Source organism: Danio rerio, chromosome 5 (genome assembly GCF_052040795.2).
Source record: "Danio rerio strain M-AB ecotype USA chromosome 5, GRCz13ab, whole genome shotgun sequence".
NCBI lineage: Eukaryota > Metazoa > Chordata > Actinopteri > Cypriniformes > Danionidae > Danio > Danio rerio.
Window position 1 is genome coordinate 55,446,413 of NC_141025.1, and position 23,588 is coordinate 55,470,000.

Sequence of the window (23,588 nt, forward strand, 5' to 3'; positions counted from 1 at the left end):
ACTGGATTAGTGACACTAGAATTTTTTTTTAAATTACAGGAAGAAATTACATTTCAAACTACATTAAAAAATAAAATGGTTATATTAAATTACATTACTATTTCACAGTTTTACAGTACTTTTTATGTGAAATAAATGTCATAAATAACTGTCAATCTTAGATAAGTTTCAAACTTGCTGAGCGGAAAAGACTTCTTTTAAAAATATATTTAAAAAAATCCTACTCATCCCAAACATTTGACTGGTGTGTGTCTGTGTGTCTGTGTGTCTGTGTGTCTGTGTGTCTGTGTGTGTGTGTGTGTGTGTGTGTGTGTGTGTGTGCGTGCGTGCGTGCGTGCGTGCGTGCGTGCGTGCGTGCGTGCGTGCGTGCGTGCGTGCGTGCGTGCGTGCGTGCGTGTGTGTACATTTCCTCCTATATAATAAAGCCTTCACTCAAAAAAGTGTTAAAGTTCACTCAAACTTATCTTGTCTTCCATATAATCAAAAGTGTGGGGAAAAATGATAAAGTGTTGGTGATTAGCCCTGAAAAATGACTCTAATTTCTACCTGATGCTACAGTGTATTTCGGACTGTGTAATTTTGTCCTTGCCCTCAATACCATCTTAATATAGTCACAGATCTCTCTCACTCTACTAATTGAACCCCTCAAGAGAATAAACTTAACCTCAAAGTTCTTGACCTTTTCCAAACTATCTCATTGTAAGGTTGTAGACCAGATTAGTAAGGTGACTTTATACAATGGATACAAGATATTTTTGTTCTTTCTTTTTGTATTACCTCATGTACTTTGCACAATGTTTTCATTGCCACATTTGACTATATTTCAGGTTTATAAGGAAGCAATCACTCACCTCATCGTCGAAAAAGCTTTACCCAGTGAAAAGTTTCTTGCGGCCTCTGCGGGAGGTTTGTATTTTCAGGGACTGACTGCCATGTGCTTTTATTGAGTAAATAATTAGAAATTGTTACAGAAATATTTAAGGGATAGAAAATATAATGAGTATTTTTGTCATTATTTATTTCACTTGTTATAGTTTTTATTTCATCTGTTGGATACATAAGAAGCTACTAGAGTTTTCTTTCTGTTGTGAATGTCAATGACTAAACTGTAAAAAAAAATCGGTGAATTAGCATTTTTCCGTACTCTGTGATTCATGTTTTTTGTTCACTTATTTATGCTTTTGAATTGCATTATGGGATCTTGATCTTTTCTCCCAAACCTGGACAATATTAGTTTAAAAAAGTGCATTTTGTTGATATTTCAAATAGTTTAAAGTGATATATTTTCTGTTTGTGCTGTATATTTTGGCACAATAACCTGGTAATAAACTGCTTTTATTTTTTCTGTTATTTTACAGACTTAATTATCTCTATTTATTTCTTAAACAATATCTCGTCTCCAACCACAACAATAACAACAGTCAATAAAAGTCAATTTGTTAAACTGCAGAGTTGAATTGTCAACATCAAAGGTTGACAGAGCAGAGATAAAACTTCCATAATGCAATTCACAACTACAAATAAATAGAAACCACCATGTGAACCACAAAATTTGGAACCTGTTATTGACAGATATAATAAGTTAATATTTTTAAAAATATATATTGTTTTGTGTTAAACAGAAAAAATAAAAACTTGAACTAGCTAAACTATCTCTTTTAACTAATAACAATCCCAGAGCAACAAATAATAACTTCTAGTTGATCATTTGGAAAAGTGGCCAAAGGTAGATTTTTTCAGATGAATCAGCTGTTGAACTGAACCTCAATCATTACAAATACTGCAGAAGACCTAATGGAATCTGTATGGACCCAAGATTCTCAGAGATATTAGTCAAGTTTGGTGAACGGAAAAACATGGTTTGGGTTACATTCAGTATGGGGGAATAGGAGAGATCAGCAGAGTGTATGGCAGCATCAACAGCCTTGGGTATCAAGACATTTGTGCTGCCCATTTCATTACAAACCACAGGAGAGGGCAAATGCTTCAGCATATAACGCTCCTTTTCATACTTCAGCCTCCACATCAAAGTTCCTGAAAGCAAAGAAGGTCAAGGTGCTCCAGGATTGGCCAGCCCAGTCACCAGACATAAACATATAAGATGGATGAGGCATTGAAGATGAATTCAAAGAATCATGATGAACTCTGGGAGTCCTGCTAGAATGTTTTTTTTTTTGCCACTTTATTAATAAGTTATTTGAGTCATTGCAGATATGTATAGATACAATCTTCCAAGATAATGGGAGTCATACACAATATTCATTCTTTTTCCACTGCACCATGACTTTATATTCTATACTGTACATTATTTCTGCTAAATGACAAGACATGTCTCATAACAAATGATCAACTAGAAGTCAATTTACTATTTGCTGTTCCTAAAACTTGGATAGGCGACAAGACATTTGTCAGGTAGTGTATAAGCTAACATAGCTAAATAAATAAATAAATAAATATTTAAAATAAATTAATAATATTTATTTATATCAATATTTGTTATTTTACAAGTAAATATTAATAATATTTAAAATAAGTAGTTGCTATGAATATAGCCAATACTGCTGATATGCCATTAAAACATAAATAAACTGTATAGGTAACTCTCTGGCTGTTCTTTGCTTAAGGGAAGTGGATAGTGACTCCTGAGTTTGTTCTGGACAGTGTGAAGCACAAGAGATGGCTACAAGAGGCTTCATATGAGATAAACCTAACAGCTCAGACCCCAGAGACGCCTAATCCATTGAGAACTTGGAGAGAGAGAGTAGCGAATGGCACAGTGTCTGGAGCCTTTCAGGTCAGCATGACTATATTGTTAACTCTCTTAGAATACAGCAAAAATATCATGTTTGCCTGTTTACTTTTGCACCTATAGGACTGGGTAGTGCTCATTGACATTGATGACCCAACGAGGAGGAGTGTGTTTGTCAGGTCAGGATGTGCTTAGCAACAGCACTTTGTTTGTAAGACATGCTTCTGTATTGATACATTGCTGTATTGTCACTTGCTAATTGTAACTTTGTTTGCAGGATATTGAAAGCAGGCAAAGCTGTTGTCTGCCCAGACTGGCCGACATCATGTGCTGTAACTCATGTGTTAGCCAAAAATCCATCCAAAGAGGGAGCTGTGCAGGGTGCAGTCCATCGCTATAGTGTCAGCTATGTAGCCAAACATCTTTTTGGGGTAAAGTATTTGAGTTTTTATATTATATGTTTTAATTTACTCAAAAGAGGCACATCTGTTATTGTTAACTAGCCATGATATATTTATATTTTTTTGACCCTGTTGTTTATTTATTTATTTATTTATTTATTTATTTATTTATTTATTTATTTATTTATTTATTTATTTATTTATTTATTTATTTATTTTATTTATTTATTTATTTTATTTATTTATTTTTTTAACTAGTGAACATAATACAGCATAATATTGCAATAAATATTGTTTAGTAGCACAAAAGTTGCATTGTGGATAAAATATACTGGACAAAATAAAATCCTAAAATATAAATAATAATAATAATAATAATAATAATAATAATAATATAAAAAACTCGCCCACATGTTATGGACTATTTATTTATTTATAACTCTCCATTGCTTTTATTGGAAAGCACAGCATAACATCATGTTAAATTTATATATACAGTATATGTTATATTTATTTATATATGTATGTTATACTAAATAAAACAATTGTGGAAGAACACATCTGTATTTTTAACACCTGCAACGCTTTGCAAATTGCAGTAATTATTTATTTATTTATCTTTTTATTTATTTATTTATTTATTCATTTATTTATTTATTTATTCATTTATTTATCTATTTATTTATTTGTTTATTTATTAGTTTTTATTTTAACTGTTTATATTGGAAAGAGCAACATAACCATCTTGTAAAATATGTATTTATATTCTACAAAACAAATGTGGTACAACACATCTGTATTTACAGCTGTAACTATTTTGGAGTATTTTGCAGACTGATGCTCATTATGTTTTTTTATTATTAAAATTTCAGTGTTTATCCATTCAATTCATGAAAATTAACAAAAACATTTGTAATGTTACAAAATAATTTAAATCAACAGTAAACTGTATAAAAACACTTTGCTACTTTCTACAATTGCTGGAAATGCTTATTAAGCAGTAAATTAGCATGTTAGAATGATTTCTGAATGATCAACTGACACATGAAGACCAAAGTTAATTCAGCTTTGCCGTGCAATAAAAAAAAAATAAAAAAAAATAAAAATGTATACACACACTTACATGCACATCCATGATGCGAATCTCCCGTTCCACCACATCCAAAAGTTGGTTTATTGGATTGAGATCTGCGGACTATGAAGGCCATTTGAGTACAGTGAACGTATTGTTGTGTTCAAGAAACCAGTCTGAGATGACTCACGTTTTAAATCATGGTGCGTTATCCTGCTGGAAGTATCTATGAAAAGATGGGAACACTGTGGTCGTATAGGGATGGACATGGTCAGCAACAATACTCCAATAGGATGTGGTGTTCACACAATGCTCATTGTGGTACTAATGGGCCCAAAGTGTGTCAGGAAAAGATCTTCCATGACATTACACCACCAGCAGCCTGAATCACTGATACAAGGCAGGATGGATCCATGCTTTTATGTTGTTAATGACAAATTCTGACACTACCATCTGAATGTCGCAGTCTTATCAGACCAGGCAATGTTTTTCTAATCTTATATCGTCGAGTTTTAGTGAGCCTGTGAGAATTGTAGCCTCAGTTTCCTGTTTTTAGCTGACAGGAATGGCACCCAGTGTGGCCCATCTGCCTCAAAATTAGACGCGTTGTGCATGCAGAGATGCTCTTATGCATACCTCGGTTGTAATGAGTGCTTAGTTGAGTTTCTGTTGCCTTTCTATTAGCCATTCTCTTCTGAACTTTGGCATCAACAAGGCATTTGCACCCACAGAACCTCTGCTTACTGGATATTTTCTCTTTTTTTGGACCATTCTCGCTTAACCCCAGAGATTTTCAGTTTGGCACCAACAACTATGATGCTGATGCTGATTTCAAACTGATGCTCAGTTTAAACTGCAGCAGATTGTCTTGATCATGTCTACATGCCTAAATGCATTGCGTTGAGTTGGTGCCTTGTGATTGGCTGATTAGAAATTTGTGTTTATGAGCCGTTAGGTAAGTTTACCTAACAAAGTGGTCAGTGAGTGTATATATTCAAAGTGAAAAGTAATTTTAGCAATTGTATTAACCATAATATTTTAGTATGACAATAATTGTGTAAAGCTTCCCGAAAAGGATTTTGAATGCTTTAACTTTTTTACAATTTGTCTTGAACTTTAATATTATCCGTTTTCTCTCTCTCTCTCTCTCTCTCTCTCTCTCTCTCTCTCTCTCTCTCTCTCTTTTTGCAGAATATTTGCTCAGAATTAAACTGGTCCTGTGATTTAGAGTCTTTCGATGAAGCAGAGAGCTGTATAACAGCCACCCAGACTGCTGCAGTCACTGACGAATCTGTAGATGTCACTTCTGACTCTTCACATAAAGAACTGGAGGACATGCTCAAAGAATACATCATAATAATGGAGGTCTAATATATTTTTATTCTCTCCATTCACTCCATTTTTTTTGCTCTGGTACTTTTATATATCACACTGAAGCATAATAATGGCTTTCACAGATGGATTTTGGGCACAAATTAGAAAGTTGTCACAGTTATCACTGTAATTTCTATAAAGTATGACCTTACATGACATCTCGTTTCAGCAAAGGAAGAAGAAGCTTTTGATGGTGCCACAGTTTCACAGCTACTACACACCCGTCCTGCCAGATCAGGTACATTCAAACCCTGTGTAAAACTTTTTATCTGCCACACACAAGCTGTTAAAGTGCACAAAAAATGAGCGTTTGACTCATCAAGAGGATCAGGTCATTCAATTTCCTGTGTGTCACATAGAGGAGTAATAAACGCAAGGCTCATCATGGTCAGGTCACCGGATTTAGGCAAATGGGTTTGATGGGGACGCTCATGATTGGCATACCCATTAAAGAAACATTGCAACGCGCCTCTCTACTGGTTTCTCAAGCGGAAATGTCCAGATGCACTCATTCGACACTGACCCCGAGAACACATTATCATCAGTCATCGTGTTTCATGTGTGCCTTTCTTTCTCCTGTAGATTCCAGCAGTGGATTTTAGCAATGTGCGGAGTTTGGTGGAGTGTTCCTTCTTCCCTCAAGCTGTGGAGGAGATTTTAGGGTCCCTGCATCCTGGAGTGATGCCCCCAGCCACACTGCTCCAAGAGCTAATGCGCCATGCACTGCATGTATGTATGATTAGAGCTGTTCTCAATCCCACACTAATACAGAACTCCTACTTTTCAATTGGTGTGGTTCTTTTTTTAAAAGTTATTGTTGTGATTATCTTATTAAGGAAGTTGTATATAGTGTGGTTTATGCTTTATTAATTAAATTTAAGTTTACTTATGAATATAGCACTATTCATAATAATTATCATTTCAATGCAGCTTCACAAAAGGTGCACATCATTACATTTCAGTCAATATCAGAAAGGTTAGGCAGTTGTGTATAGAATAGGAAGTATATACTCTAAGCATTGATAACCTGCAGTTACAGTGCATCTGGAAAGTATTCATAGCGCTTGACTTTTTCCACATTTTTAATGTTTCAGCTTTATTCCAAAATGGATGAAATTCACTTATTTCCTTAAATTCTGCACACAATTCCCCATAACGACAATGTGAAAAAAGATTTTTTTTTAATTGTTGCAAATTTATTAAAAAAAAAAAACTTGAAAAATCAAATGTACGTAAGTATTCACAGCCTTTGCTGTAAATCTCTAAATTGAGCTCATGTACGTTCTGTTTCCACTGATCATTCTGAGATGTTTCAGCAGCTTAATTGAAGTTCACCTGTGGTAAATTCAGTTAATGGAACATGATTTAAAAAGGCATACACCTGTCTATAGACAGTAAGGTCCCAGGGCAGTGCATGTCAAAGCACAAACCAAACATGAAGACAAAGGAATTGTCTGTAGACCTCTGAGACAGGATTACAAAAACATTTCTGCTGCTGTGAAAGTTCCAATTCGCACAGTGACCTCCATCATCTGTAAGTGGAAGATGTTTGGAACCACCAGAACTCTTCCTAGAGCTGGCTGGCCGGCCATCTAAGCTGAGTGATTGGGGGAGAAGGACCTTTGTCAGGGAGGTGATCAATAACCCGATGGTCACTTTGTCTGACCTCCAGCATTCTTCTGTGGAGAGAGGAGAACCTTACAGAAGGACAACCATCTGTGCAGCAATCCACCAATAAGGCCTGTATGGTAGAGTGGCCAGATGGAAGCCACTCCCTGCCTGGAATTTGCCAAAAGGCTTCTGAAGGACTCTCAGACCATAAGAAACAAAATTCTGTGATCTAATGAGACTAGAATTGAACTCTTTGGAATGAATGTCAGGCGTTACATTTGGCAAAAACCAGGCACCGCTCATCACCAGGCTAATAACATCCCTACAGGGAAGCATATCGGTGGCCGCGTCATGCTGTGGGGATGTTTTTCAGCAGCAGGAACTGAAAGACTAGTCAGGATAGGGGGAAAGAAGAATGCAGCAATGCACAAAGACATCCAGAATAAAAACCTGCTTCAGAGTGCTCTTGAACTCAGACTAGGGTGACATCTTCCAGCAGGACAATGACCTAAAGAGCACTAACAAAAAAATCAATGGAGTGGCTTCACAAAAACTCTGTGAATGTCCTTGAGTGGCTCAGCCAGAGCCCAGACCCAAATTCTATTGAACATCTCTGGAGAGATCTGATAATGGCTGTACACCGTCACTTCCCATCCAACCTGATAGAGCTTGAGGGGTCCTGCAAAGTGGATTGAGCAAAAATTCCTAAAGACATTTGTGCCAAGCTTGTGGCATCATATTCAAAAAGACCTGAGGCTGTAATTGCTGCAAAAAAGTGCATCAACAGAGTATTGAGCAAAGGCTTTAAAAACTTATGCACATGTTACTTTTAGGTTTTTTATTTTCAATAAATTTTCAACAATTTCAATAAAATATTTTTTTTCACATTGTCATTATGGGCTATTGTGTGTAGAATTTTGAGTAAACAAATTAATCAGTTTTACAATAAGACTGTAGCATAAAAAATGTGGAAAAAGCGAAGCGCAATGAATACTTTCCGGATGCACTGTATACAGTATATTACTATGAAACATATATATTTATACAGTGTATTATTATACTGATTTTTTTTAAATGCATCAGATTAATGCATTGTTGCAAGTAACTAAAAAATAACAACAGCATACTTTTCTACCAGCTTCCGAAGTTACTTTTTTAATTAATTTATTTATTCTTAAATAATAATAATATTATTATTAAGACATTATTATTATTATTCATTTATTATTATTATTTTTTTGGCTAAGTCTCTATTTTAGAGTTTGCCACAGAGAAATAAACTGCCATTATTATTATTATTTATCAATATGATTATTAAGTTACATTAAATGCATTTGTATTGTTGTCTAAAGGTATTTTAAATAAATGATGCTCTTAAAACCTTTTATTTATCATAAAAAAACTCAAATAAATCCAACTTTTCTGGGCATAGGAGACTTCATTAAAAAAAAAAAAAAACATAAAAATGAAACATGTTGTTTTTTTATGCAAATGGTGCCAATTTGCAAATTAAAATGTATCTTGTCAATATAAGATGCCATGTTAGCAGTTATTTAGTTTATTCTTTTTTTGTTTATCCTACACAATACTGCCATTTTAACTTTAACTTTTTTATTTTGATCAGTTGTTAAAAATGTATATTTAATTTATATTTGATTCAAAATTAGGAAGAAATGCTATGAGTAGAGTTTATGTCCAGATATTTGTTTTGAAGTTTAAGTAATCATTATCTAAACTGTTTGGAATAGAACTTTTTTCAAATGTATTTTGTTACAAAACCTGTTTACTCCTTCTCCATTTTGAGTTGACAAGATAACCAAGCCTTTATTTATGCTCTCTCATTTTTAGGGTGATGCAAAGCCATTGTACCTCAGCACATTTATCACAGTTCTCCATAGTATCCTGCGTAACAATCCAACCTGGGGCTGTCCTGGAAACACTAAGTACTTCCTTAAGGTCCTCCAGTGTCCAGAATGTAAAAACGGTCTCTGGTCACTTCTTGAGACGTCACTTCAGTATGTCTCTCAATGCAGAACTGTCAGTCTAACATGTCAGAATTGCTCATAAGCAAATAGAGCTTCTCTCTGTAATGCATTTTTTTTCTGATTTATTCAAGAGTGTGTTTGGCAAGCGAACCCACCTGTCACTCACTGCCAAGCCCACCATCCACTGAGATGTTTCGCCTCCACTGTAACCTGCAGGAGTTCTTCCTGAGACTGTTTCAGCTGGAGCTTCATGCTGCTAGCTCAGGGTGAGCACCTCAGCTCTGTTCATCTCTGCTTTAATAAATACTGTAACAACTTTCTGAAAGTCTACATCAGCCAAAGGAAGAGAAAGCGCAGTATTTTTTAACCACTCCACTAAATAAACACAGACCAAATGTGTCAGAAAAGAACTAAAACACAATATATAGCAAATTTGATTTAAGCTTATCTTACTGTTTACTTGTTTTGAAGATCAAGACTTTCTGTAAGTGTTTTTTTTTTTTTTTTGTGAAATAAAGACAATAACTACATTGTTAAATAAAAAATAAAAAAGATATTTGCTACATTTAAAAAGTGAGCAAGCACATTACCTCAAACGTGGCAAGTTGATTTTACTATAAAACAGTAAGTAAACTAGTTTTTAACTTTGTACTGTTACATTACGTTGATTTTTATTTATTTATTAATTTTTTTTTTTTTAGAATCCTGCATATAATTAAAGTTATTTAATAATTTTAGGGCTACAAATTTACTCATTTTTAAGTAAAATCAACTAATTGCTTCAAAAGCAACAGGTCTGCGCACAATTTTTTTTATTTAGACTTAATATGAATAGAAAAAAACAATTGCCCTGTATTCTTAAGTTCTGAGTGCTAGTAGCAGTGTTGGGGGTAACACATTACTAGTAATGTGAGCGACGGAATAATATAACTTTTCTAAATAATGAGTAAAGTAACGTATTGCTTAAAAAAAGAAGCAATAATATTTGAGTTACTTTTTTAAAATGTACTTTAATAAAAAACCCAATCAAAAGTTATTTGTGTACATTTTGAAGATTATTTTCTGATGATCTTTCCATATCAGTGCCATTCGATATCAAAATTTATATTTACACTTTTCTTAAAGTAAAGTCATCTTATTGCTAAGACACTGCTGGGGTAATGTGTTACAAGTAATGTGAGTTACGTAATAATATTACTTTTCTGAGTAACAAGTAAAGTAACGCATTACTTTTAAAAATTGTAAGTAATTAAAAGTAATAAAATATCAAATTAAAAGTAAAAATATTTGAGTTACTTTTTTTTTCAAACGTAAGTCAAGTTACTTTTTAGATTAATTCATGTGTTTTTAAAAATAATTTGTTGAATTAAAATGTGTATAATCATATTGAATCACACTGAGACAAAATGAGCTCCTCACGTGAACAGACAGAATCCAAGATGGGAGAGCCTTCCATTTCTGTGATAGAAGTATTCTTATTACGCTATACGCATAAAAGAAAAGGGATTGTCTCAATGGTCATTGATTTTAATTTTACTGAACTAATAAGACAAAAATACAAAAGTAGCAAACACATTGCTTTCAACTTTCATTAATCTGAATATATGACTTATATTGTCAGGAAGTTCTCAGAAGGTATCATTATTCTAATTTTATTAATTAGTTTTTTTTTTTAAAGGTAAATGTAGATGAAGGTTATATAGTGTGTCGTTAAACAGATTTCTATTTAAAGAAAAAAAAAAAAAGAAAGGAAAAGAAAAGAAAAAACACCCTGCAAGTTCTAAAAGTGATCAAGCCTCAGGCAGGCTTGAAAAAGTAACTCAAAAGTAACATAATGAATTACTTTCCATAAAAAATAACTAAGTATTGGAAGTAGTTACTTTTTGCAGGAGTAACTCAATATTGTAATGCACTACTTTCAAAAGTAACACTGGCTAGTAGTACTCTTCTAACATGTAAAAATAATTTAATCTAAAGTTATTTGTGTACATTTTGAAGATTATTTTCTGATGATCATTTTTATATCAATACTATTCGATAACAAAATTATTATTTATACTTTTTTTTAAAGTAATGTCATCTAATTGCTAAGACACTGCTTTAACTATGGGTTTATAATGAGGGTGACTTGAAGTTAGTTTCTTCCCCCAAGACAGTCCTGTATTAGAACTTATTATCCAGACTTAATATAGATAGAAAGTTTATGTTTAATTTTTATTTATTTATTTATTTTTGAGGGTGACAAATATTATTTACATATCAATTGAGTTTTAGTTTGTGAAGAAGTGACCTGTGTCATTTAGCATCAAGCCAGTTTCAGTGAAATCCTCAAAAACAATTTACTTTAGTTATAGCAAGGTAGAAACATAAATATTGAAACACCCGTCAAAGATCTAAAGTAAATGTTTAATTATAGTTTATATAAAGGCCGAGAAAGATGCAGAGAGATTTTTTACTTCATTGCACATTCATTTTCCTATTAAACTTTTATATTTACAGTCAGTTTTCCACAGTTCTACAAGTTTTACAAAACAAATGTATACATTTACAAGGTGTATTTGCAAGAAAAATATCTCCAAAAACACCAAATTGATTCCAAAAACACACCAAACCTTTTCAAACATTTTCCAATCATTTATTCTTTAAAAAAAAAAACTCCGGACTTTACCAACCGTAACAATGTATAAGAATTATTGAGGTCTTTGTTCAATTTTATACATTCGGTTTAAATAGATTGCCACCTTTGCTTTACCAATTATAAAAATTAAGTAGTTTACAACTATTATTTCTTTTTTACTGTGTTTAAAATAAAGACTTGTTCAGAGAATAGTTAATTACAAGTAAAAAACAAACCTTTTTTTAAAATCAAAGAATGATATTAATCTAAAACATTGGGTAAAAGCATGAAAAAAAGCTTAACAACTTTCTCCCACTTTTTTAGACAATGGTGGTTTATACACAATAGTATAAATTCATTTAAATTCAAGAATACTCTCAAGATGCATCTTTACTTTCAGTGGATAAAAATCCAGCCACCCATTTTCCACTTTTTCAAAAACAAACCATTAAAACATCCACCTCAGACATGCCAGTGAGAGAGAGAGAATTTTATGTAACACTAAACCTAAAATGGTAGCAATTTCAAATGTATCGCAGCTTTTACATATTAATATCTATAGCAGTAACTTTGTCTTGATGTGTGCAGAAGATCACCTGGAAGCAGTCGAGCATCTGTTCTCTATAGTACTTTCTGGAGCACGTGGGAAAAGTCAACTCTAAACTCCAGAGCAGTTCGGCAGCTCAGCAGACTTTTGATCAAGACTTTAATGTGGGCTTACAACTGCAATCAGGTGTTTGATTGTTTTTAAGCATACAGTATGTGTTTATGACCTAAGTGATTAGTCTTAATCATGTATCCATACTTGTATTAACTAATTAATTTCCTGGATCAAACTTAAATTAGTCTAATACCTGTTAGATCATAGTATGGCAGCAGATTGTCACTTTAAATGTACTGTTTTGTTGATACCTGTCCAATCCAGATTGCAGGCTGAGTTTAGTGTGTTTTTGTGCAGGAGCGCAGGCTGGGAATGTTGGTCACTCTGCAGGAGACACTGTGTGTAGTGGTAGAGTTCTGGGCTCAGGAACACAGTCCACTCAACAGCAGTCTGGTGCAAAAAGGCTTTAAAGACCTGGCTGAACACATCGCTCTACTGTGCCAAGGTATCCCATAGTGCAGATGGAAACTGGCGAAGAATCACTTTATGCACTAAATGTAACAAATAAGAATTGCAAAAATACATAGATATTATTTATTGGAAATGAAACGTGAAAGTTATACATTTCTTTTTGTCCTTCTTTAGACCTTGACTTTGACATGTTGAAGGAGGTGGTTCCAGCCCTTCGCTCCGCAAGACTCCGGATGTTCACTGCCGATGCAATTTACAGAAACATCTGTTGCAGCAGGGGCCTGTTCTTCAGCTCTGAACCACTCTGCCTGCTCAAAATTGTAGGTTTTTATCATATACAGTGTTACAACATCAAGATTTATGGGGTCCGCATGTTTATTTATAGGGTCCAAGCTAGTATTACATTTTGCCACACATTTTGGTGGAGCTGTTCGCTATGGCAAATAATTAAATGTTTATTTATTTATTTATTTATTTATTTATTTATTTATTTATTTATTTATTTATTTATTTATTCATTCATTCATTTATTCATTCATTCATTCATTCATTTATTTTTAATCAATTGATAATTTAACTTTGCACGACTTCAACATGACTGAAATAGCACTATCTTCATTAAAAATTGTCTAATTAAAAAAGGTTATGTGCCAACTTACACATGACGTGGTCAGTATTTTATTTTATTTATTTTATTTTATTTTATTTTATTTTATTTTATTTTATTTTATTTTATTTTATTTTATTTTATTTTATTTTATTTTATTTTATTTTAAACAAGTGTTAATTAAAGGTATGTGGCCTGAAACAAAATTCTGTCAGAAGAATAGTTTTTTCCACTTAAATCTATGTTAATGCCATTTGTAAGAAAGACTTGTATGTTGTTCTTGCTGTGAATATAGCTATTGGGGTTGGGAATCTTTAAGAACTTCACAATTTGATCCGATTCTGAGTCTTGATTCAATTCCAAAGCGACCTACATTTGTTTTCTAAACGTTTTAGCTGTGCAAATATACTGTTTTTTGAACTTTAATTTTGAACCAGAATTGGAGTTTCTATGCTTTTGCTTATGATTGTAACCAATGTTTTATTTTTTTCATCAACAAAGTTATATTCATCCTGATCAAGCTCTGATGTACACTGAACGTAACTGATTACAAAGAGCATTTTTAAAGAACAAACAGTTCTTATTCCAAAAAAGAGAGCATTGCAATGCTTTGTTTATTTATAACCTTTCAACAAAAAAAGTCTTCAAAGCAAAAATGTTTGAATAATATTGATATTTGCAAATTATATAGGAATTCATTTTAGTTCAGAGACACAGAGCACTAGCTTTAAAACATAGTAGTAATGTTTCGCTTTCAAATTAAACTAATTTAGCTGCACATGTACATGTGTCTGTCAATTGTACGGTAAGTGATCTGCCAAAATGATAAAAAATATTAGCATAATAGCTTTGAAAACGCAGTCCCTCCCCTGCAGTTCAAAGCCATACCTCCTGAAATCACAAACGTGCACAGTAAAACTGACAGTAAACAATCCACTGGATCATGTCATTCACCGGTTAGAAAACTTTACACTACTTTATAATACTACAATTGCCAATGGAAAAACTGTATTATACCTTGCACGTTTTCAGTTGTGTAGCAAGCTAAACTTGTCATAATTTGCAATATTTCATGTATGCAAGAATCCCTGGTTTCAATCTCTCACATGCTTTGTCCTTAGTCAACCTTAACTCCAGTATTGATATTTCCTTAACTCCAATAATGATTCAGGATTTAATGTTTTGACTCAGCATTTGTTTTTACTGCTGTCACAAATGTCTCAAATGTGCACTTGAAACTATGGATCAGTCTGCATGAACGGGGTGTGCAGATGTACAATCTACATTTGTTGACAATTTGGGCTGCTTATCAAAATTATGGGAATTATCCGCCTGACAAATTTAAATTTTCATGAAAAGTTTTTAGTTTTATGCTTTACCCAGAATATAAAAAACATATAAATACATTTAGATCATTTAGTTTAATCAATACTATTGAAATGTGAAGAGACTTTCAACCTGCACAGCAAAATAAATTCTCAAGACAATCCTACTGCACCTTCAATGTTTATTATTTTTCTGTTTCTAGCTCATGTCCACACTGTTGAATGTATTCAAATCAAATTTTAATGCAGAATTTATTCAGTACTTTTGAGAGTATTTTTTTCCACCACTTATAGCCATAGATGCTGGAATGGCGTTTGGAAATCAAATGGATAAAACCAGCACTAATTGTGTATTTTATGCATGTTAACAGCATGATTTAAATAAATAACATCATAAAAGATCATTACTTATGATGTCTGCACAATTGCTTTCCCTTAGTTCTGCATTCATTATACAGTACAACACAATTACAGTTGATGTCAGAATTATTAGCTCCCCTTTGATTTATTTATTTATTTTTCTTTTAAATATTTTCCAAATGATGTTTAACAGAGCAAGGACATTTTTGCAGTTTGTCTGATAATATTTTTTTCTTCTAGAGAAAGTCTTATTTGTTTTATTTTGGCTAGAATAAAAACATTTTTTTATTTTTTAAATGCCATTTTAAGGTCAAAATTATTATCCCCTTTATGCTAAATTTTTCTGATAGTCTACCGAGCAAAAAACAGAAATGTGCGCACATCTAAAAATCTCAAAGGCAGGTGCTCGATTTAAAAATAAACTCAGTAGCAAAAGATCAAAAGAAAATCAGCACAATGCCACTTTAGCTCTTAAAAATCCTTTAATATCACTCACAATTCATGGACTTCACATGTGTAAAGCTGTATCACTATTTCTTGAGTACTCCCATTTGTATTTTTTTTACATGATGAAGACCATGTAGGTCGAAATGTTGTGAGTGATATTAAAGAACTTTTGAGAGCTAAAGTGGCAGTTTGCCGATTTTATTTTGATCTTTTGTCTACAGAACAAACCAACGTTACACAATAACATGCCTAATTATCCAAACCTGCCTAGTTAACCTAATTAACCTAGTTAAGCCTTTAAATGTCACTTTATTTACTATCATCATGGCGAAGATAAAAATAAATCAGTTTTTAGAAATGAGTTAAACTATTATACTCTCCGTTAAACAGAAATTAAGCAAAAAAATAAGCAGGGGGGGCTAATAATCCAGGGGCATATGTATTCTGACTTTAACTATATATATATATATATATATATATATATATATATATATATATATATATATATATATATATATATATATATATATATATATATATATATATATATATATATATATATATATATATAGTTAAATATATAATAGAGCAGAGGGGGTTGAAACATAGTGAGCAAATATATTTATGACTTTTTTATATATATATATATATATTTGGTGTGTGTGTGTGTGTGTCTCTTGCCAGGTCTCAACCTACCTCAAAGCTCTGGGGAACTTGTGTGATCGAGAACCAGTCCAAACCCTGAAGGGACAGACTGACAGAATCGAGATGAATCAACCATCTACCAGCAGTGCCACCCGAGTGCCAGTCTCAGAGTGAGTTTCACCTCTGCCACATCTGTCTGCTCATGCTGTTGTCCTCCATATTGACACCGCAGATCACAGGGCACAGAAGAAAAGCAAGAACACACTCACTCTTTTAAAATATTTGTATATTTTTGATGAATAGAGCTGAGAGCAGTGTTTACTTTGTGAGGTATTTCACTGTAAAATCACAAGAATTAATGGCTGTCATTTTCGCCATCCTTGTGCCATCAGAGCACATTTTGAGATAACCACTCTCCACTTACAACACTATAAGATCCTCTTTATGTCTGCATCCATACGTGTGTGTGACAGAGGCAGAGAGTGCAGTGGGTGCCTTTAATTGGACAATTTTCTGCCATTATGGGGCATTAGAGGGGTTTAAGATGGCTAATGGAGAGAGACAGGCTGCTGTCCCGCTCTGTTGGGGCAACCTGTGATGGCAGAAGACCACCAGCCCTGTTACTGCTGGTGACATGAGGGTAATTGGGGCTGTGTGGCTCTTCTACCAGCTCAATCAGCTGCTGCGTATCTGCCTTTTTCCCTGCAGGCTTCAGCTGACATGTGATGCTTAGATAATACTTAGGCTGCATTGAAATTTAAGCTTAGAAGAGTGTTGTTGTTAAGTAGAACTATTGAAATTGTTTCTTCCTTCCTCATTTTATTTTACATTTTTTTTAAAGCTGACATGACATTTATGTGTGCGTGTGCGTGTGTGTGTGTTTACACAGTGTATATAAGGGATTTATTTAGCGATTTTTCACAAGATATTTAATTAATTGGGATGATTTTGTAGGGGAGTGGATAAAATATAACAAACAAATTATAAGCAGAGATAAAAGAGCAAATATACAAATAAAGTAGTCTAATAGTATACAGGTACAGAAAATTTACTGGCTCTATATTTCTTCGTTGTGTAAATAATTAAATACAATTAATCTTTGTTAAAGCTACAAATGTAATAATTCCTACTCAGCTACATGTAAGAAATTATTTTAAAATAAATTTACAAAGAACACTTGGAAAAGTAGCCTTGCAGACAGGTGTCTTGTGATGGATAGGAGCGCAGGAAAAAAGGCTCTCTGAGCTCACGCTGCATCATGAACGTTCTATAACCATTATATCGTACTTTGTAAAGAAACTGGTCTGGAGGATAACGTGTTTTGTGAAAAAAATACATTTTGTAGTAGGCCTAAAATCTTTTCATTGGGTTAAAGTAAAAAAAAGACTGTTGAAATAAAAAGAAATTCACTAATTCTCTTTTATGCTATTCAGAAGCCATGTGCACAAGCTATCAGGGTAAAATATGCTTTTCTCTCTTTCAATTTTAAAGTAAACTTGAATACCAACACATTTTACATATACAAATACACTAGCCCAATATATTAACATCATCAAATTATTAAAATAATCAGCAACTGAGAAGTAAATGACAGAAAAAGGAAAAAAAACTGAAAATATCTCTAAAAAATATAATTAAATATAAGATTAGAACTTGTAGATTATTTAAATTAGGCAAATGCGTTGATTAACCTAATGATGTAAATATATTTGCTGCCAGTTTAGACCAGTCATTTCATCATCTCTGAGTATTTACTGTAGTATTTTTTTCTTTCTGAATCATTTAGATTAAAGAATCTATTATTTACTTTTTCTCTCTGTCTCACAACTCTTCGAGCTGTCAGCAGTGATGCAAGTGGAAAGTAGTCTTTGCTGATGAGCTTTAGAGAGAAAAAGTTGAATTCAGAAATTAGGAATTTAGGAGATTTAGAATGCCAGGCCAGACATTTTTTTTTTCTTCTCAAAATCCCAAAAAAGCTTATCCCTGTGGGTCTGCAAAGCACGCGAGATTGTCTGTGGGAAAGTTGACAGGTCTTGCGCACACTGATCAAAATGAGTAAATGATTTTCTGCTACTTAATCAATCGCAGATGCTTGGTTATATTAGGCGGATACAAAAAAAAGTGTAAAAGGATGTTTAAAAAAAATGTGTCCATAAATATATTTTGGCGGCCGTTAATGTATTTGAGTGGCCCACCCAACTAAAGTCTATGTGTGTGAAGCACTGATATATATATATATATATATATATATATATATATATATATATATATATATATATATATATATATATATATGTGTACAATATGATACCATATAATACCATTATAATATATACCAATATAATATCATTTGATCATATAATATCATATAAGAGATCCTCGAGCCCAGAGCTCCCCCCTTTCGCAGGGTGAGGGGAGATTGAGCTCAGGTCAATCTCAAACTCCCCTGCTGCTGAGGCCAAGGCGAACTTCCTGAGAGTAAGACATTAGAAAAAAGATTTAGGCTGATTTATCTATAATATAGAGCAAATTTGGATGGTGGGAGGAAACTAGGGAACCCGGGGGAAACCCAAGCTGACACGGGGAGAACATGCAAACTCTGCACAGAAATGCCAGATGGCCCAGCGAGGACCCAACTCCATTGGTATTCTTGCTGTGAGGCAACAGCTAGTCATTGAGCCACTGTGCCGCCCATTCTGGATAAAGGTGGAAGAAGATAAGGAGGGGGGTTTCTTCCAGAAGAAGATAGTTGTAGAAAGGAAATGAGGATATATATATATATATATATATATATATATATATATATATATATATATATATATATATATATATATATATATATATATATATATACAATATGATACCATATAATACCATTATAATATATACCAATATAATATCATTTGCAATCTAATTTCCATTAAACATACAAAATGTTTTGTTTGTTTTAATAAAATAACTGAGCTTATTAGGCTTAAAAATCATTCAGCCATAAATTCATAAACACTGGTTAAAAAATGCTGACATGATGAAATCATTAGGCTACTGCTTTGTTTATAGCATTGACCCATTTATAACTGATGTCTCCAAATCACTGCTTTTCATTGATTACATGGACTATATGATTATTCTCAGCATTTTGTTATAATTTCCTGTTTTGAATGTTTTCTTTATTTTTTACTGTCTGTGGTTGTGTTTGACAGCATGCTGTCACTGAATATTTTAGGGAACAGTGGTTACAGAAAGAACATTGTGTCCACTCAAATGCACTCACAGACTTGCACACAGTGATGTTTACTTCTCACTAATAGGATACTAAATGACTATGTGTCTGTGAGAATGTGGATGTTTGTACTGTTCTGGTGTGTTAGATTGTGCCTTGGTTCTAAAAAAAAAATCCAGTTACTAGGGGACAAGGCACTCTTCCTGTAGAAATAGGAGTCTTTATTCCTTTGACAGCACTGTCCTTTAGGCCACTCACTGCCTGACTGTAGTACTCTCCTCTAGCTTTTTGTTCTGTATTTTAAAATTCACTTTTTTGAGGATCTTCTTCAATCAAACCCTCGCAATATTTTTTAAGGAATCGTTCCCTCATATTGCTTGTGCATTTACTCACTACACATTTTACAGTCAGTTTTTTATGCAGATATTTTCATTAACATTTTTCATATTATAAACAAAATCTAAGCAATTTTCAAAAATCTTGCTTTTTAGAAACTATTTACATTTTTCCTGCCACGAATTTGTTAAATAAAATGGGCATTTTAGAGAAATGGTAATGTAGCTGTTTTAAAGTGATTAACTGTAAAACCAGAACATCCCTGGTTGACTCATCAGCTCTTTGTATACAAAAATGTAACAAATTACATTAGGAAGCATTTATCCATGACCAAGGCACTTTAAGCAACAGCACTGTTAAAGGGCTACACAATGTAGCATGAGTGAAAAATATTTATGTATTTAATTATATGTTTTTGTTTTTGTTTTTTTATATTATACACATTCTTAAAAAGTTAAGAGGATTTTCTATTCTTATGCTTCCCACAGTAAAAAAAGCTAAAAATATAGTTGTTTTTCCCAGGCTTGGAAAAGTCATGTAAATTTCTGTAGTGAATACGATTTTTTAAGTTTTGCTGTTCTCTAAAGTATTACATCAGGCCAGATTAGAGAATTTTGCCCGCAAGCAAGCATTAAGGCAGTTATTGGAGACATTTTTTTTTTTTTTGCATTATAAAGTATAATCACTTAAATCTATTAATGAAATAGTTATTACCTATCATACATTTGAAACCTGCTTTAATAGTGTCCTAAAATTAGATGTATGAGTGGATGGGTTGACTGAATCAATGGAAAATGGATTGAGTGGCTGACTGGATAGATTGGTAGATAGCATGGAATGGAATGAATGGATAAAGTTTTGAAATTATGGATGGAGTATCAAATCTATGAATAAGAGGACAGATGGATAGATGGACTAAATTAATGGATGCATTGATTGGATAAGTCTGTGGTGGGATGGATCAGTGGATGGATGGAGTATCAAATCTATAGATGGGTGGATAAATTGATTGATAAGTGGATAAATGCCTGGACTAAACTGATATATTGATCCATTCAATCAGTTGATGGATGGATGGATTGATGGATTGATTGAATCAATAGAAAATGGATTGGCTGACTGAATAGATTGATGGATGGAATGGAATATATTGATAAAAAAAGATGGATGGATGAATGGATGAAGTTATGAAATGCTTGATGGATGGATAGATGAAGTATCAAATATATGGATGGGTGCATGGATGATGGATGGGCGGAATGACTAAATTGATGGATGTATTGATCTATTCAGTCAGTGGTTGGATGGATGAGTAGATGCATAAAGTATCAAATCTATGGATGGGTGGAAGATTTAATTGATGAGTGGATAACTGGATGAACTAAATTTATGGATGTATCAATCTATTGAATCAGTTGATGGATGGATGGATGGATGGATGGATGGATGGATGGATGGATGGATGGATGGATGGATTGATTGAATCGATAAAAAGGGATTGAGTGGGTGGTTGGATAAATTGATGGATGGCATGGACAGATGGAATTTAATGACAAAAAATTGTTGATGCATATATGAATTTTTAATTGATGGATGGATGGATGGATGGATGGATGCGTGGATGGATGGATTGATGGGATATCAAATCTATAGATGGATGGATGATTGATGGATGGATAAATGGATGAACTAAATTGATGGTTGTATTGATCGATTAAATCAGTTGATGAGTGGATGGATTGATTGAATCGATTGAAAATTGATTGAGTGGCTAACTGGATAGACTGATGGATGGTATTATAGATGGGTTCTGTTTATAAAAAATATTGATGGATGGATAAAATTTGAATTATTTGATGAATAGATGGATGTATGAACTAAGCTGATTGATGCATTGATCAATTTAGTTAGTGGTTGGATGAATGGGTAGAGGGATTGTGTTTCAAATCTATAAATGGATGAATGAATTGATTAAAGGATAGATGTATAGGGGATAAATGGATTGTGTATCAAATCTATAGGATGGATGAATGGATGGATAAATGAACTAAACTGATGGATGTATTGATCGATTCAATCAATGGATGGATGGATGGATGGATGGATGGAGTATCAAATCTATGGATGGATGGTTGGACGGGTGGATAGATGGATGGACGAATGTATGGATGTACTAAATTGATGGATGTATTGATGGATTCGGTCGATGGTTAGATGGATGAAGTATCAAATCTATAAATGGATCAGATTAATTGATTGATGGATGGATAAATAGATGGACAAAATTGATGGATGTATTGATTGATTCAATCAGTTAATGGATGGATAGATGGATGGATGGATGGATGGATGAATGAATGGATGGATGGATTGACTGACTGAATCAGTGGAAAATTGAAGATTGGTGGATGACATTGCAAGATGGAATGCACTGATAAAAATTAATGAATATATGAATCATGTTTTGAAATAATTGAATTTATGGATGGATGAATGAATGAATGAATGAATGAATGAATGAATGAATGAATGAATGAATAGATGGATGAATGGATAGGTGGACTAAACTGATGAATGTGATGGATTGAATCAGTGGATGGATGGATGGATGGATGGGTGGATGGATGGATGGGTGGGTGGATGGATGGATGGATAGATGGACTAATTTGATAGAAAGAGGGATAAATTTTAATAATGGGTATATTGATTGATGTAATCAGTGAGTGGTTATTGATGTATGGGATGGATAGATAGAAACGTTTTTATAAAATAAATGATGAATGGATGATGTTTTGAATTGTTTGATCTATGGATGGATTGATGGATGAATGGATGATGTACTAAATAGATAAATAAACTGATGCATGGATAGTTAATGGATCAGATGAATACATGGATGGACTAAACTGATGGATGTACTAATTATATTCAGTTAGTCGATAGATGGATGGATGTATGGGTGACTGATGGATGAAATCAATAGATGAATGGTTAAAAACAGAAATAAATGGTCAGATACATGCATAAATAAATGGCTAGATTCCTATTCGCTGATCATGGTTTACTTAAGAGGCCACGGTTATTCATTAAGCCTTTACTCTTTAATTCATAGTCTCATCCTTTACAGTATACTCTTGCATCAGCCTGAGGTTGCCTTTTCTCAGCTTTATGTCTTAGTCAACACTTAAGCAGACAGCCAACACACTTCAGCCAACCAGAAGATCAGCTGCAATCCCGCCTGCATCACTGTAGCTCTTATGGTGCCATTTGGTGACAGTTCCTTAAACACTGGCCAGGGACTCCATCCTCAGAGAGCTCCACGGGGGGGTTTGGATAGCTGTCTCCTCCGATAAAAGGATTCAGTAAGTACAGCTAGCGAACAGGCGGGATAGTAGTTGCTACAGGCAATGCATTAGATGCCAGTCCCTCAACTCTGGCCTGTGGAAGTGTGAAAATGTCGTGACATGGATATAATGATGTTTGTAGGGTTGAGCGGTGGTGTAAAGTGGGACGAATTTAGTGAACTTTATGTAAGTGTCTCATCGCTCTGTGTTTTGTGAGAGATTGTCTTGGAAGTTTTTAATTTTTCAGGCTTTCTCTAGCGCGTGAGTCCTCTGGCTATGGATAAATTCTTAATTTAGCTGTATTTATGAGCAGTTTCATGATGTGCTGATGTTAGCATACATGACAGAATCTGTCTGTTTAGCCACAAGCGCTGTGAACTATGTGTCCCTTCAAAAAAACATGCCCTGATGTCTCAATCT

At 33.5% G+C, this 23,588-nt stretch overlaps 1 protein-coding gene across 4 annotated transcripts in view; it reads left to right on the forward strand.

Moving 5' to 3' along the window:
• Positions 1-23,588, forward strand: part of slf1 (SMC5/6 complex localization factor 1) — a 65,508-nt gene that overhangs the window by 2,140 nt on the left and 39,780 nt on the right. For all 4 annotated transcript variants that reach the window (XR_015491751.1, XR_015491752.1, XM_087254128.1 and 1 more), the window contains exons 3-15: positions 828-906; positions 2,625-2,794; positions 2,873-2,928; positions 3,027-3,180; positions 5,414-5,587; positions 5,766-5,834; positions 6,179-6,325; positions 9,056-9,222; positions 9,324-9,458; positions 12,398-12,542; positions 12,768-12,915; positions 13,056-13,201; positions 16,305-16,435. Coding sequence is in view for 2 of the 4 variants with exons in the window: in XM_087254128.1 (XP_087110254.1) it covers positions 828-906; positions 2,625-2,794; positions 2,873-2,928; positions 3,027-3,180; positions 5,414-5,587; positions 5,766-5,834; positions 6,179-6,325; positions 9,056-9,222; positions 9,324-9,458; positions 12,398-12,542; positions 12,768-12,915; positions 13,056-13,201; positions 16,305-16,435 (1,721 nt within the window). In the remaining 2 variants the exon portion in view is untranslated. The remainder of the gene's footprint in view (positions 1-827; positions 907-2,624; positions 2,795-2,872; positions 2,929-3,026; positions 3,181-5,413; positions 5,588-5,765; positions 5,835-6,178; positions 6,326-9,055; positions 9,223-9,323; positions 9,459-12,397; positions 12,543-12,767; positions 12,916-13,055; positions 13,202-16,304; positions 16,436-23,588) is intronic.